Genomic DNA, 16,888 nt, shown 5'->3' on the forward strand with positions numbered 1-16,888 from the left:
TAAAGACTAACTCACTTGGTGACTTTTAATATTGACAGACATCCTGCCAGTTAATCTCCAGGATAAAATCTCTTTAATTGAAAGCATGCTGGGAAATGTCATAAAATAGCAGTTTAATGAAAGTTGTTCAAATGTTTGTTTTTTTCCAGAGTATGGCTGTGTACTGATCTTTCCCTTCCACCTGCTCTATAATTTTAAGGAAAGACTTCCTGGGGAGTAGTAATTTACAGTGATTTTTAGAGAAGTAAACCCTTTCACTTACTTCTGTCATCATATTTGATCAGTGTAAACTGTTTTAAAAAAATATGTGTTCAAATTTTGAATATCCTCATATTAAACTAAACATTAAAATGAATATAGTAAATCTTAAAAATTGATTAAATATTTGAAAAGAAAATAAGTCTTGCTCTAAAATTTTAGGTCCTTCCATTTGCAGAATGTAAGTCCATATGAAATATGAAATTTCAACTTTACAGTAGGGCAAATTTCTGTTTCTTCTACAAGTCTGATTTTATTTATTATTTTTTTAAGCTTGCAGTATTTTTCAAATCACCTCAGTTAAGAGGAGAAAAATGGGGGTGGGGGGAAGAAGGACCAAGCAAGCTTAATTTCATAGTTCACCAAGTAGTGATCAGTTAGTAACTACTTTTGATCACTACCATCTTAAAAACAGGCTTTGAAGTAGTGATTTAGAGATGAAAGGCTATTGAATTAACAATTCCCTGAGCCATGCTCTCTTTCAGCATTTGAAATGTTTGGACACAGGAAGTAAAATTCAAAATACTTGCATATACATTAAACTGAGTTGGTTAAGAGCTATCAAATTTGGAATTTCAGATTCAGAGAAGATGGCGCAATATTTAGAGGAGGAACGTCATATGAGAGAAGAGAATTTAAGGCTCCAAAGAAAACTGCAGAGGGAAATGGAGCGAAGGGAAGCTCTGTGCAGACAACTGTCAGAAAGTGAATCCAGCTTAGAAATGGATGACGAAAGGTTTGTGTTCTCAAACGTTAAGATCTCTGTCCTCTACTAAATAAATACCGCCCAATCTCTTATATTGATATTTCTACATATCAACTCTGAAAATGAGCTCATATACAATAATGCAAAGAATTTCAAAAGAATATATTCTAAGCATATCCTTTGTAGGAGTCTGATTTAATTCTTGCAGTGCTGGTTTACGTTTACCGTGAGCAGAGAATAGTTATACTTGAAGATTAGGGAGGGCATTTACAACCAACATATGCATATAGATTTAAATAATATAAATATGTAAACTTGAGAGACAGACTAATTACATGGTAACTTTGTTCTGGACATAAATTCACAAAAGCAAGGTCTTGCCTGAATTGAACAGCCTACAGCACCCTTAACCTATGCAAATTGTAAGATGTATAATGTTGAAAGTTCTAGTGTTCTGCCAGTCCCCAAAGGACCATATATGCAACATTAGATACCAAAAAAGGGATTAGCCACCCTGAGAACTCTTAATTGAGATGTTATTGCTGTACATATGTGGTATCAGAATTATAAGATCTTGGGTTTTTTCCTATTTAAAAGAAAAAGTTACATCACTTGCACGGACATTACAGATGGCTGGGTTTTGTGTCTTAAATAGAAATAGTTGATATCTTACTACAATCTTGCATAATAATATCATGGCAGAACATTAAAGCTTGCCCTAAAATGTCTTTTCTTCCAAGGCTAATACTTCAGTTTCTTACTGGGCTCAACCATATGCCACTACAGGAACTCCTCACTTAACGTTGTAGTTATGTTCCTGAAAAGTGTGACTTTAAGCAAGACGATGTTAAGCGAACGCAGTTTCCCCATAAGAATTAATGTAAATGAAAGGGTTAGGTTCCAGGGAAATTTTTTTCACCAGACAAAAGACTATATATACACACACGTGCAGTATAAGTTTTAAACAAACAATTTAATACTGGTACACAGTGATGATGATTGTGAAGCTTGGTTGAGTTTGAGGAGTCAGAGGGTGAGATATTTCCCAGGGAATACCTTACTGCTAAATGAATTAGCAATTGACTGGGCCCTCAAGGGTTAACTCTGACAACACTCTACAAGGCAGCGGGAAAGGAGGGAGAGCAGACAGAGAGAGACACCCTGTGTGTAAGAGGAAAAAATGCGCATTTCCCCTTTAAGTAGCTGACCCTAGGCTTAAGTACACTGCTGTGCTGATGAGCCCGCAGCTACTGCCTAGAAGCTCCCTCCCTCCATTGTGTGTCCCCCAGCTCTATGGAAGATGGGGTAAGCAGGGTGCAGGAGCACGAGGGAGGGGGAGATGCCTTGAAATTAGCCCCCTTCTTCCCTCCTCACCCAATATAGCAAGCAGGAGTCCCTGGGAGCAGCACATGGCAGTGGGGGGGGGGGGGAGGGGAACAGCTGCTGCACAGGGAACTTAGGGAAGTGGGGAGCTGATGGGGCTGCCAGTCCACCCTGGTTCCAACCAACCACCAGTTAGCTGCAATGGGCTGCCCTTCCTGCAAGCAGCGGACAAAACAGGCAGCTGCGAAACGACCGTTAGAAGGGAGCATTTCACAACTTTAAACGAGCATGTTACCTAATTGATCAGCAACTTAACATAGCAATGTTAACTGGGACAACTCTAAGTGAGGAGTTCCTGTATTGGTATAGTTTTATTGCACTATTTCACATTATACTAGCTGTATGAGGGCACCTGAAACAGGGTCATTATAAATTGGAATTCTACTAAGCCTCAAAGAAGTTCTTCTTAGGGAGTTTGTATATTCTGGTATTAAAAATAACTAACCTGAATGACATTCACATAACTTACAATAAAACAAAACATTAGATATTTGTTTCAAAGACTAGATTAGAAGATTAAAGGCAATATTTGCATTTTTTTTCAGACGGATTCAGCAAGCAACATCTAGCAGTAGCACGAAGTGTATCACCATTGTGATTCAATGAGCTTTTTTCTAAAAGATAACCTAAATTAAACACATGGTCTAGTAATGTGTGTAATTGTTTGCATCTACTTTTCTGTTATCCCTGTTTTATGGGTTAATATCTCAGTTTAAATAGAAATGTGGCATGCGGTTTCATCTTAGATGTGATTTTTATATGGAAAAGAGTAAATACTATTTTATATGGAAAAGATTAAATACTGTAGCACTTCTAGTTGGTCAAAATCCAAATTTATATTAACAGTTCTTTGTCCAATGTTTGGTCAAAAAGCATGTAATATTTCAAAATTAAACTTTTGCTTAAGTAAGTGCTCACTAATTTTAGCACTAATAGTATCAAAAATCTGAAAAGGATACATGCAAAAATGTTGACTAAATTTACATTCTCCTGTAAAACACTTTTTGCACCATTGATGATACTGCATAGACAAGACAAGGTTGCTGACTAGGATGCCATTTTCAGTTGCAGATTAAGCCAATATTTGAACTCAGCTCTTCAGAAGTAAAAAGTGAATGTTAACCCAGGCAGTTCCAAACTATTCAAAAGTGCCTGGTTGAATGCTAACCTAATCTATATATTTTAGAATGTGAGATTAATGCTGCAGAAAATCACTTAAAACATATCCGGATTTGAAAAAATTAATCTAATTGTTCTTTACCTTCTTCTGTTAGATATTTTAATGAGATGTCTGCACAAGGATTAAGACCTCGAACTGTGTCCAGTCCAATCCCGTATACACCTTCACCAAGTTCAAGCAGACCTATATCACCTGGTAAATATGTAACCATATATAAACCAGTTTCTGGTAAACTTTTGTATGCATCACATAAAAATGTGCCATAGTATTATATTTGCTTAAATAGCCTATTAAAGCTTACCTGGAAAAAAAGTAAATCAAATGAAAGAGTAATTTTGCCTTAAAACTTTTCAAGTACTTGAATATTTTTACATATTTTGATTAGAGAAAATTTTGATCTAATGCAACATGTTTTTAAGAATGTTCAGACTACACCATAATTGTCCATTAAAGGTCAGTTAGTAAGTGGTTAGCATCTGAAGTTGTATTTTTCTAAATGTGTGAGTATACAAATTCTCTTATGCAATGTGATTTTGGGCTTGTTTTCTGATTCTTAATGGTCCAGATTTCTTGCATCTCTGTGGTTTCAAACACATTACCAGGAAAATTGCAGGTGTTTCACTTCTTGATGTATAATTTGATATATATTATGATTTTTTAAATCAATTACAGAAGCATAATTATGCTGGAACAACCAGCTTCACACACTCATACAAGTGCACACATTCATGATAATCTAATGTCTTTCATTGTGGAATGTAGTTATGATCTTCTGTAGTGGCTGAGTTTTAGGGGTGGGAACAGAGGACTTTCTTATGTGTAGCACTCGGCATCAGACATGTTTCTTGCACATGACACAGTCATGTGTTGTTCCTACCCAAGGACTGTGGATGGGTAGGACTCTAGTGTTACTGCCAGCAGGGAATGCTAGTGGCCAGGCTACTCATACCAAAAATTCCCTTATTCTGACCTGTCCCTTTTGATACTGTTCTGAAGACCTGTCATAGCCTGGCAGCAAAACCCCCTTGCTCCAGTAGCTTAACTCCACTGCTCTACCATAGTCATATTGGCTATAGCAGCACCTGCTGCACCTGACAGACTTGTCATAGACTCTCTCACCAGCGGTAGGTCTGTGGCTATTCTCTCACCTAAGCTGGGTTCTTAAAGTGATGGAGCAGATTTGCTTTCCTGGTGTATCATTCACATCTGAACTGTGACACTACTGATAACTCTATTAACTGTCCCACCAGGAAGTGTCCCAGCAGCAGGGAATGTTGCAAAACAATGGTAAAGTTAACTATAAAACAAAACTAAAATCCTTAACTGGTGTTTAGTTCCAGTGGAGCTACCTGGTTTAATAAAGTATGTTTTATGTACAAATACTCCAGACTATCATTTTGATAATTCACTTGTCCTGGTGTTCTTCTCATCTTGTAAATTAAACTAATATTCCAAAATACTCTGATATTCTGAAGCTTCAAATCTGAAAAATATTTGCAACATTTTTTTTTAATGGACTAACGAGGTGGGAAATCTGACATAATCAACTCAGTGTGTGTGAAATACATTAAAATATAATGGGAGATGAAGCAAACAGTTGAGAGAACTTCATGTTACAGGCACTGTAATAAGACACAAAACCAAGTGTATCCAACTCAAAATATATCTGGAGATATAAAACATCTGTATGTCTTGGAGTGTTTCCTTTAGAAACCAATGTAATTGAATTTGCGGAAAAGTAGTTTGAAACTATCTAATGCCGTAAATTCATGGATTTGCACCTTAGTCCCTTACACTTACTGAGTGAGTATGCTGGGTAATAAGGCCAGAATGATGTACAGAAGTTTGAAAATCCCCAGCTCCAGCTAAGAGAGAATTTCTCTGGTGCAGGACCTAAGGAAGTAGCCACAGACCGACTTCTAAGAATGTCTTTGCAAGCTGAGGTGCGTCAGGGTTGCGGGACACAGTGCTGCAATTTAAATTTGGTCCCCAAAGCAGTCCAAAATCAAGAGGACACACAGCTGATTTAAAGCCATCTCTGCCCCTCATCCTTCTGACTTCACCTCTTGGACATACAGCCTGAAATGTCACCCGGGGAGACTGGTTTTAGAATGGAGCTGAACTGTGCTAGTACTCAACAAGAATAATTTAAAAAAAAAAAAAAAATTAGGTGCAAATGATTTATTCTGTCAAATCAGTAAATGGAATATTAAGCAGGAAATATAAACAGTTTAATCAGCTGTTACTTGTAAATCACTTAAACTAATCTAATCAGGAGAAATTCCACTGAAGTTATTGGAGTTGCCACTGATGTGTGACTGGTGAGAGATCAGAATTACTCTTAGTTAAGACAGCCATGGTAATTATAGTGCTGGTTTCCCTGTGCAGCTGTACTGGTTACCTAAAGCTTGAATGATTTTTTTTTTCCTTCAAATTTTCTTATCAAACACTAGTACAAAAGTAAACCATCAGCTACGGACAAACCCATATGCTGGTCTGTAATACTCACTAGTGCTGGATTCTGTTGATAGAGGCAAAAATGTGTGGAGCCTGTTAAATTCAGACAGACATAATTGTTTCAGTTTGAGTAAATTCTTTATGCTGTTATACAAATGTAATGGACAGTCGGAAGCTTTTGTCAGATGCCCATTGGAAAAAAATGTGGTTAGCTTCTAATACTAAACAGAGGAGAGCAGTTGTTGCATATCCAACAGATATATCTGTCCGGAAGCAATAGGGTGAGTTAAAGATTTCAGGAGATCTCTGTTTTGAGAAGTGCGGTTTTCATTAGGTTTAAGGTCTGAACTTCAGAAGCACTGAGCAACTGCAGTTCCTATTAATTCAATTAGTATAGGTGCAAAGCACTTCTGAAAATCAGACACTTAATTTCACTACTAGCTAAATATTTCTTTAAAGCCATTTTCTTGGGGGTTATTTAAACTTGGAAAACAAGACCTTTGGGAAATGTCTTAAACAACGTATTTTAACTGACACTTAGTGTATGCATGGCAAGTCATGTTTAAAAGTACATTAGCAGTCAGTCAACCATAATATAATCACTTTAACATGACTTACCTGATCTGTACTAGGTGAAAAGTCATGTTTTAAATCATGTTACTTAATATGGTAACTTCTCACTTAACTTTGTAGTTTTGTTCCTGAAAAATGCGACTTTATGTGAAACGATGTTAAGCAAATCCAGTTTCCCCATAAGAATTAATGTAGATGGCGTGGTTAGGTTCCAGGAAATTTTTTTCACCAGACAAAAGACATTATATACATATACAGTGTAAGTTTTGTAAACAGTTTTAAACAGTTTAATATTGTGTACAGCAATGAATGATTGTGAGGGTTGGTCGAGGTGGTGGAGTAAGAGGTGAAATATTTCCCAGGGAATGCCTTTGCTGCTAAATGATGAACTAGCACTCAGTTGAGCCTTCAAGGGTAATACGCAGTTGTTAATGTAGCCTCGCACTCTACAAAGCAGCATGGACTGAGGCAGGAGGGAGGAAACACAGTAGATGCAGGGCAGTAGCTGCAAACACTTCCCTGCAAAAACTGAACATGATGATGAGCCAACACTATCCAGCTGGAGCACACCACTCCCTCCTCCTGACCACACATGCATGGCTTCACAAGTGCGTGCAGAGTGAGAGAAAGAGAGAGAGACTTGCATTGCCCCTTTAAGTATGCTGACTCCGCTTCAAGTACATTGCCCTTTTAAGGAGATCTGCCAATTCTGACAGGAAGCAACAGCTCCAGCAAGCTCCCTCCTTTCTGTCCCTGAGCCCTGTCCCCCTCCTCTGCTTTGTGGAGAGGGGGTACAGAACTGGGGGGGGGAGGAGGGAGCAGGGGGCCATCCTGATATGAGCACCCCCCTCCCCCAGCAAGCAGTAGGCTCCAAGGAGCAGCTCCAAAGCAGAGTGCAGGGCAGGAGCAGCATGGCTGTGTGGGGAGGGACAGCTGAACTGCTGCTGGACATCTGTGGAGCCACGTACCTTACAGGAAATTTAGGGGAGCTGATTGTTACCACTCCCCACCCCTCCCGGCTCTAATCCTCACAAGGAAGGGCTTCTCTTCCAGAGAATCCTGCAAACAGTGGACAAAGCAGGCAGCTGCTAAACGACGTTATAAGGGAGCATTGCGCAACTTTAAACGAGCTTGTTCCCTAATAGATCAGCAACGAAACAGTGTTAACCAAGGAGTTACTAGATGTTTTCAAACACAAGATATTTTCCTAATCTAGACAAACCCTTAGGGAAAATATTAAAAGTAATGACATTCTTTTTTCAAAGCAGTGGATATTTTTTCTGGGTTCCTGACTTAACTATACAGTTATCAGTTTCTTAACCCTGTCTTTGTTTTAAAATAAACTTTGTACTTACTATTATTTGCAGGACTCAATATTATTTGCAGTAGGAATGTTAATGTTCCTTTGGCTTTAATAATTGTAGGTCTATCATATGCAAGTCACACAGTTGGTTTTACACCACCAACTTCACTGACTAGAGCCGGAATGTCTTATTACAACTCCCCAGGCCTTCATGTGCAACATATGGGACCATCCCATGGAATTTCAGTGAGTATTAAAAACTAGTAAATTTTCTTTTGAATTAAAATGTTAGTTATTTGTCTTAACCCATTTTTTAAAATGCAAATGTTTGATTTTGTTTCCTTGCCCTAAAAGGTCGTTTGCCTTCTTCAGTCCTAATTACCTCTGTACCTTGAGAAATTGATTTAGTGGAAAATCTTTTCTTCTGAAAGAGTGGAACATGTTGTCCCCTTAAAGACAGTAATAGGTATCGCCCTGTGGATCTGCAGGCAAGGTGTGAGACGTGATGTTCTAACCTATCCCGTGTCACAGGAAGTAAATACATTACTTTCATTTTTCTCCTAGTCTCCACCACATCTGACGGATGAGTCATCTGAGGTTGCTCCAAGCTCAGGTTTTCTTCAAGATAATGCTACCACCGTGTCACTGTAACAGGCAGCTAATTATTATTTAATTTTTTGTTTTGTTTTCCAGTGAGAGTGGCAATATATTAAACATTTGTTAGGACACTACTCAACATCTTTCAACTGGAATCATTTTTTTTTCTATTGAATTTAATGTACTTAACTTACTCAGGTTTTTCCTAGGGCTGCCGATTAATCACAGTTAACTCATGCAATTAACTGAAAAAAATTAATCGCTGTTAAAAAAATTAATCAGTTTATTGCAGTTTTAATTGCACTGTTTAATAGAATACCAATTGAAATTTATTAAATATTTTGAATGTTTTCTACCTTTTCATATATATTGTATTCTGTGTTGTAATTGAAATCAAAATGTATATTATTTTTGCTTACAAATATTTGCACTGTAAAAATGATAAAAGAAATGGTATTTTTCAATTCACCTCATACAATACTATAGTAGTACTATAGTATGAGACATACTATAGTACAGTCTCTCTTTCATGAAAGTGCAACTTACAAATGTAGGGGGGGGTTTTGGCGGGAGGGAGTACATGACTGCACTCAAAAACAAAACAATGTAAAACTTCAGAGCCTACAAATCCACTTGGTCCTACTTCTTGTTCAGCCAATCCCTAAGACAAACAAGTTTGTTTATATTTACAGGAGATAATGCTGCCCTCTTCTTATTTACAATGTCACCAGAAAGTGACACCAGGCATTTGCATGGCACTTTTGTATGTACAAAGGCATTGCATCGTATTTACGTGCCAGATATGCTAAACAGTCATGTGTCCCTTCATGTTTCGGCCACCATTCTAGAGGACATGCTTCCATGCTGATGCGTTAATATAAGCATTAATTAAATTTATGACTGAACACCTTGGGGGAGAATTGTATGTCCCTTGCTCCGTTTTTACCCACATTCTGCCATATATTTCCTGTTATAACAATCTCGTATGATGACCCAGCACATGTTGTTCATTTTAAGAACATTTTCACTGCAGATTTCACAAAACGCAAAGAAGGTACCAATGTGAGATTTCGAAAGATAGCTACAGCACTTGACCCAAGGTTTAAGAATCTGAAGTGCCTTCCAAAATCTGAGAGGGATGATGTGTGGAGCTTTCTTTCAGAAGTCTTAGAAGAGCAACACTCTGATGCGGAAACTACAGAACTCGAACCATCAAAAAAGAAAATCAGGTTTTTGCTGATGCCATCTGATAATGAAAATGAAATGCTTTGGTCCGCACTGCTTTGGATTGTTATCGAGCAGAACCCATCATCAGCATGGATGCAGGTATTCTAAAATGGTGGTTGAAGCATGAAGGGACATGTGAATATTTAGCTCATCTGGCACGTAAATACCTTGCAGTGCCGGCTACAAAAGTGCCACGCAAATTCCTGTTCTCATGTTCAGGTGACATTGTAAACAAGAAATGGGTAGCATTATCTTCTGCAATTGTAAACAAACTTTTGTCTGAGTGAATGGCTAAACAAGAAGTAGGACTTAGTGGACTTGCAGGCTCTAAAATTTTACAGTTTTATTTTTGAATGCAGGTTTTTTATACATAATTCTACATTTATAAATTCAACTTTCTTGATAGAGATTGCACTACAGTACTCATATTAGTGAGTAGAAAAATACTTTTTTTTAACAGTGCAAATACTTGTAATCAAAAAATATTTAGGGAGTACTGTACACATTGTATTCTGTGTTGTTGTTGAAATCAGTATATTTGAAAATGTAGAAAACTTCCAAAAATATTTAAATAAATGGTATACCATTGTTTAACTGTGATAAATCACAATTACTTTTTTAAATTGCGCAATTAATCGTGATTAATTATTTTAGTCGTTTAACAGCCCTAGTTTTTTTCCAAATACTCATTGAGTTTATAAAGCAAACAAAGCTGAAACTTTAGCACTTTGGCAAGATACCTTGTGGCTGATGTATCAAACAGGAAGCGCTATTCAATATATTCTGAATAAGTATAACAGTATACAAACAATCTCCTGCAAAGTTTCTTTATGCCAGTGTCCTCTGATACAAAATCTTGTTTCAGTAGATTTTTATAGAAAGGCACAAATAGATTTGTCAAATCTTTAATAAAAAAAAGTTTCATGACATAAATCTAGCTGGAGTCTGATTACAGTAGAATATGCTAATATGTGGACTTTCATAGGTTAACTGTTAATATTAACTCCCCAATCGTTAAGGCCTACAGCCATACCACACGGAGCTCTGATCTCGTAGGGGGAGGCAGCATGGTCCAGTGGATAGGGTATCAGAGTAGGAGTCAAATTGGGTTCTGTTCCTAGCTCTGCAGCTGACTGTGAGCTAGTTGCATAACCTCTTTAGGCTCTGAAAAATGGGGAATAATAATGTCTGCCCACTTTGAGAGAGACTGATTTTTAAAAAGGTATTAAATTTTTATACCATAAGCTAATCAGGACCAAGCTGTCAGTACTTGGAGGGAAGACTTCCTAGACAAAACGCTGGATGCTGCAGGAAATGGTGTTGATTAATAGGCACATAGTTCTCTGCCTTCAACATGTACTGAACCAAGGCTCCACCATGGTATTAGAAATTCACTCACGCTGGACGTGCTTTCAGAGTAGAAGTCCAGATCAATTAGTGGTCAGATATCCTATGGCCTTTTTCACACAGTGTCAGTCTAATCTGTTGTATACATTTATACTGCAGAGTAGGTGCCCTTGGTGTCCTGGCCGAATTCTAATTTGGAGAATTTTATGCCTATGTGGGAAGGCATTTCAGTTGGAAAAGGAACCTCCTTAATAAACAATCAAATTGTTAAGCTGTGTATCTGTTGTAGAGTTGTTTCCAGGTTTCTTTCCCAAAGGGTGGCTGTCTTGTCTTGCTTGGTTATGTCAGGGGTAGGGGTGTTTTGGAGTTCTTAAGGATTTGACTTAATATACAATTGTTATTTTTGTTATTTGGGTCATAGCTGCTGCAATTTTGAAGACATTTTGGTTTGTCTTACATTTTTGTATTGCTAATTTTACGATAGTGCTTCCTCCACTCTGAAAAAAAATATCAGTATAGTAGACGTCAGATCTTCTTGCTTGAAGAATATTTTCACGTCTTCTTGTACTTGAGAAAGGGCATGCTGAAAACTATTACAAATCTGCAGTTTCTTTGGAGACAGTTCTGTTAGCCACTGTTTATTTGCAACAGCCCAAAGGGATGTACTTACCATTTTTATAATGCTTGCCTCCTGAAGAACAGCTTGATTTGTGCTGCCATATGACTTCATTTTCAGATATGATCTTTTTAGTCATTTGGAATTTTCCTATACCAGTTTAGGTATGCACTATCACTTTTTAACTCCACATGCTGATAATGTTAAGTTGTGCTTATTAGCACCTGCTGCTATGCTTTGTTCAAGCATAGATAGTTATTATAGCTGTGCTTCTTCCTCTATTCTTTTTTCTAGATATCTGTTTGCCATTAAGTGTTTCCAGGGCTATGCTTAGGAAGGAATAATCAATTACACAAATACAATATGAGAAAAGATTGCCTTGGCAGGAGTAGTGCAGACAAGGATCGGGGGTTTATAGTGGATCACAAGCTAAACATGGGCCAACAGTGTAATGCTGTTGCAAAAAAAGCGAACATCATTCTGGGATGTATTAGCAAAAGTGTTGTAAGCAAGTAATTCTTCCCCTCTACTCGGCACTCAGGCTTCAACTGAAGAATTATGCCCAGTTCTGGGAACCACACTTCAGAAAAGATGTGAAGAAGTTGGAGAAAGTCCAGAGGAGAGCAACAAAAATGATTAAAGGTCTAGAAAATATGACCTATGAGGAAAGAGGGAAAAAAATGGATTTGTTTAGTCTGGAGAGGAGAAGACTGAGGGGGAACATAAGAGTCTTCAGTTGTTATAAAATGTTGTTATAAAGTAGAGGGTGATACATTATTCTTAATCACTGAGGCCAGGACAAAAAACAATGGGCTTAAATTGCAGCAAGGGAGGCTTAGGTTGGACATTGGGAGAAACTTCCTAGTGTTCAGGATAGTTAAACACTGGAACAAATCCATCATCAGAGTCTTTTTAAGAACAGGTTACACAGACACGGGACAGGAATGATCTGGATAATGCTTGGTCCTGCCTCAGTGCAGGGGACTGGATTAGGTGACGCATTGCGATCCCTTCCCATCCTGCATTTCTATTTTATTTCTCCCCTACTCACTTAGAGGAGTGGGCAGGCACCTTCTTGATCTCAAAAATGGTTAGTGTGCTATGCTAGTGCATTTCAAAGTTAGGTCAAATTCAGAATTTGTCTTGATAACTATTTACCTAAATCTGTATTATCCTTTTTAATATTTTGAACTTGATTCTTCAGTTTAATGTGGTATTTAGAATTTTGCCTTTAAACAATGTGTTAATGATGAGTCTGTAAGAGGGCTTCTTGATATCAGCTAAAGTGTCTTAAAAATGTATACATGTTCAACATGATTTCAATATTTGTTCTGCAGAGGCCTTCACCACGAAGAAGTAACAGCCCTGACAAATTTAAACGTCCCACTCCTCCTCCTTCTCCAAACACGCAGACCCCAGTCCAGCCACCTCCTCCACCTCCACCACCACCTGTGCAGCCTACAGTCCAGTCAACGGCATCGCAGTCAGCCACTTTTCAACATTCAGTGCATCCCTCCTCTCAGCCTTAGTGCATGTGCTCAGCAGTCTGTATTCAGAGTTGGACTCATAACATGGAGCAGTTTACTAAAAGCCAAAGGCTTACCTGGCATATTTGGATTTGACTTACTTGCACTGAGGTTATATACGCTTCATTGTTAATTGTGTTGTAAACATTTGTCTAAAAATGCAGCCAGTGTTGTGGGTCTACAACACTAATTTAACAAAATTTTCCATCAGTGTTTACTTGAACTACATGTATGTCCATTCTCTGGCTGGAACATTGCTACTCTCTTTGGTAATACGGCATTATGTCGTTTTGCTTGGCTCCAAAGCTTCATTTTCCTGGCTTTTAGGTTTGTAAAATTAAAGGGATATCTTTTTATATTCTTTTCATGACAATTTGCATAAAATTACAGGCATGATGGGCTATATTATAAAGTCCTAAATATTAACAGTGTTTACTAAGCATATGGTAAATCAGCACTACATTTCAGTAATCTGAAGATACAGCTTTTAGTGCAAAAGTGAAAGTCAGACACGTTAATCAGTGCCCAAGACTATATTCTTATTGTATCACCTAATAAATACGCTTAATACAGGTTCAGTATTCAGCACACATGACACATTCATACCTGTTTAAAAAAAAAACAAAAAAACAAAGCCTCAATTGTATGGTGCAGTCTGAAGTTAAATGTGGAGAATTTAACTTGTCAAAGTATATGGAATGTACAAGTCACGACCTTAAGATTTGATTGTCTAATTTATCATTTACGTTAACTTGTAAGCTGTCCATACTGTGTGTTCTGTCACAATGAACTTCTATAAGTGTGGTCCTGCCAACAAGTTACTGGTGGCTGATTAAAGTGTGCTCTTTGATTTCTGCTGCAGAAGGCAATGTGATTGTAGAGAACAGCTGATTTTTTTTCTTGTTGAAATATGTTAATTGTGATTTCCCCTAAAACAAAGTTTGAACAACTATTTTAAATGTTCAAAAGACTATTAAAGAATATGGTATAAGATGAATATTATAGGAATATATTGGCATAACAGCCAAAAATGTTGTATTGCTTGGTAGAAACAGAACAGAGTACAGAGAAAGTAGCACAACATGGCACTAATGAATGCTTATTTAGCAGCCTAAGCCGGTACAATGTATAAAGAAATGTATTCTGAATACATTCTTTCAATTCATTTAGCACAAATAAATTGTTTGGTTTCACTTTGCAGTGGAACAAAGTGTCACTTTTTTCTTTGATACTAGCATCGTGCCTAGTTTTATTTTTAAGTTCCTATTGGCTAGGTTTATATAATATTGATATTTTTAAGTGGTTTACCTCATATACTAGCATACATGGGCCATGGAAAAAATAATTAGAAAATGTATTTGAGAATATGTATTTGGTTCTAATGAGAACAGAACATTACGTGCCTTATTTGCTTACAAAAGCTTTTTGGCACACCTAACATTTCATTGAGCATGTTCTTAAGAAAAAGTAGAAATTTGGATATTTACTAACACTGGCAAATATGAAAATGTATGTACAATTCAACAACTATGTAAGAATTACAGGCTGAAAATGGTAATGATAGCAATCAAAATATCAAGTTAAAATAGTGTTTTAAAATGTTCAATTAAGGTCAAAGCAAAAGTGGAATTTCATCAATATAGCTATGTAGTTTCAGATCTTAAAAAGAGTTTAGAAAAATGTGTGTGTATATATAGTATGTTACAGTTGTTAAGCCAACATGACATTAAGTGCATTATTAAATTCCACTAGTTAGGTTGCAACTTTCTGATAAAATGGCACTGTCAAGGTTGTGACAGGCCTAAAAACTGACCTATGCGCCCATCTTTAAATTTTCAACTTTGTTTCTTTTTCTAACCACCTTTTCAACCCATCTTCTCCCTTCCAGTCATGAAGGTCGGTCAGTAAACTGCTTGTATACAAATTGTCTGACATAGAAGATGCTCACTGTTCTAAGTCTCAGTTGTGAGCATTTTATTAAGTGAAACTTCTGAAGCAGTTGCAGGATTGTATTGGAAAAATTACAGAAAGTCAAAAGTTATAGTCTTGATGGGACTAGTGGCACAATAGGGTCAATATGTAGATTTCACACTGTTTGTGGTTTTTGTAAATATAACAAATAGAAAAAATATATATTCCTACAAATAAGATTCCTGCTCATGTATATCACTGACTATTTAAAACACAGTGCCCACCTTTCTAAAGTGCTTTGAGACTCTTGGACAAAAGGGGCTATATAAGTGCAAACTAGTACTTTAGCAAAGCTGGCTAAAGAATAAGAGGTGTGTGGTAGTGTTGCTTTAATATCTTCAAAAAAGTGAAAATAACCTAGCATAATTTAAATTTGAAGCTTGGTCTGAAATTGAAATTCTGTAATGCAAGGTTTGAGCATTGTTAAAAGATATCACACAGTGAACTCCCCCTTATTAGTGTGTGATTTGTTACCAGTTGAAAGCAAAGAACTGACAAATGTATACTAAACGCTGAAAATGTAACAAGGCACTGAAGTGGCCTTACCTAGCTAATAAGGTTGAACAAACATTCTCTTGAAGGCAGAAACGTTAGATTTTATTTGTAGATTTTTTGAATAAGATAAGGAATTGTGTACATCCTTCTAATAAACATCAATGGATTTTCAGTTTTGTTTGTGAATTATAGTCTTCCATGATTCTGCAGCTCTGGATTTACCAGGCTAGTACAGAATCTTCTGTGGACTAAAGAAATTCACTTAAAAATAAGAGCCAACTTGACATGAGTCTTACATGTTTGGTTTCTTATTTTATCCAATATACATTCAGGTGGGCTTCTGTCTTCATCAGTGGTAATATTTGCCAGTCACACATTGCATGGCCACTAGTTGAGTAGCATGGTGAAATAGACAACCCAAGATGCTACCATGTTTGAAGGAAATGCATTGTTCTAAGGGCACACATTCACTAGCAATGTTAAAGCAATGTGTAGTCGCAGCATAGCTCTGGGAGAGAGCTCTCCCAGCACTATTAAAAAAACACCTTCATGAGGGGAATAGCTGCCTGCACTAGGAGTGCAGCTCCTGGCGATGGTGCACTGTCTACATTGGCACTTTACAGCGCTAAAACTTCCAGCACTCGGGTGTTGTTTCACACCTCTGAGCAAGAAAGTTGCAGTGTAGACAAGCTCTTAGTCATAACATTCCTTGGACAGTACCCTGCCATAGGACTCATGCCTAACCAGAAGGCCACAGAAGCACTTTTCAGTAGTAATTGGTGTTTAGGATGTGTGCACAATTCCCTCAAGCTCAGCAGTTAAGGGTATAAAAAGCCCTTTTCCTTCAACTATCCACCAATTGCTCTCTTTCCATGGCAGAAATGGTCACCAAACCATCCTCTCCTTTTTATTCCCCCCCCTTCCCCCTCCCAATTAGCAAGTGTCATTCCGTTCTTTGGCAGCTAAATCTTAGTAGTCTCTGATATTCCTTTGGAGAGTTCTAGAGTTCATCTCACCTGGGATTTATTCTGTGGAGGTATTTTTGGCTCTGAGTTTATAGGATCAGTAGTTCTTAATTATATAAAACCAGTCTCTTGGGAGGAGGAGGTGAGACAGTTCTCAGAGGCATCTCCTTCACCTCATCCTTAGATAGGGTTGTGTTGACTGCTTCCTCTCCTTCTGAGTGACATTATGGTCTTGCAAGACTTGGTGGGCAGAGGAACAACTGTGGTGTGTGATTCTCTTGGCA

At 37.5% G+C, this 16,888-nt stretch overlaps 1 protein-coding gene across 2 annotated transcripts in view; it reads left to right on the forward strand.

Annotated features, from left to right (window-relative positions):
- Positions 1–14,373, forward strand: part of CCDC6 (coiled-coil domain containing 6) — a 76,076-nt gene extending 61,703 nt beyond the window's left edge. For both annotated transcript variants that reach the window (XM_030568731.1, XM_030568733.1), the window contains 4 exons: positions 838–994; positions 3,622–3,722; positions 7,982–8,106; positions 12,985–14,373. In XM_030568731.1, the coding sequence (XP_030424591.1) occupies positions 838–994; positions 3,622–3,722; positions 7,982–8,106; positions 12,985–13,176 (575 nt within the window). In that variant the 3' untranslated portion in view covers positions 13,177–14,373. The remainder of the gene's footprint in view (positions 1–837; positions 995–3,621; positions 3,723–7,981; positions 8,107–12,984) is intronic.
- The last annotated feature ends 2,515 nt before the right edge of the window (positions 14,374–16,888 follow it).

Source organism: Gopherus evgoodei, chromosome 7 (assembly GCF_007399415.2).
Source record: "Gopherus evgoodei ecotype Sinaloan lineage chromosome 7, rGopEvg1_v1.p, whole genome shotgun sequence".
Lineage (NCBI taxonomy): Eukaryota > Metazoa > Chordata > Testudines > Testudinidae > Gopherus > Gopherus evgoodei.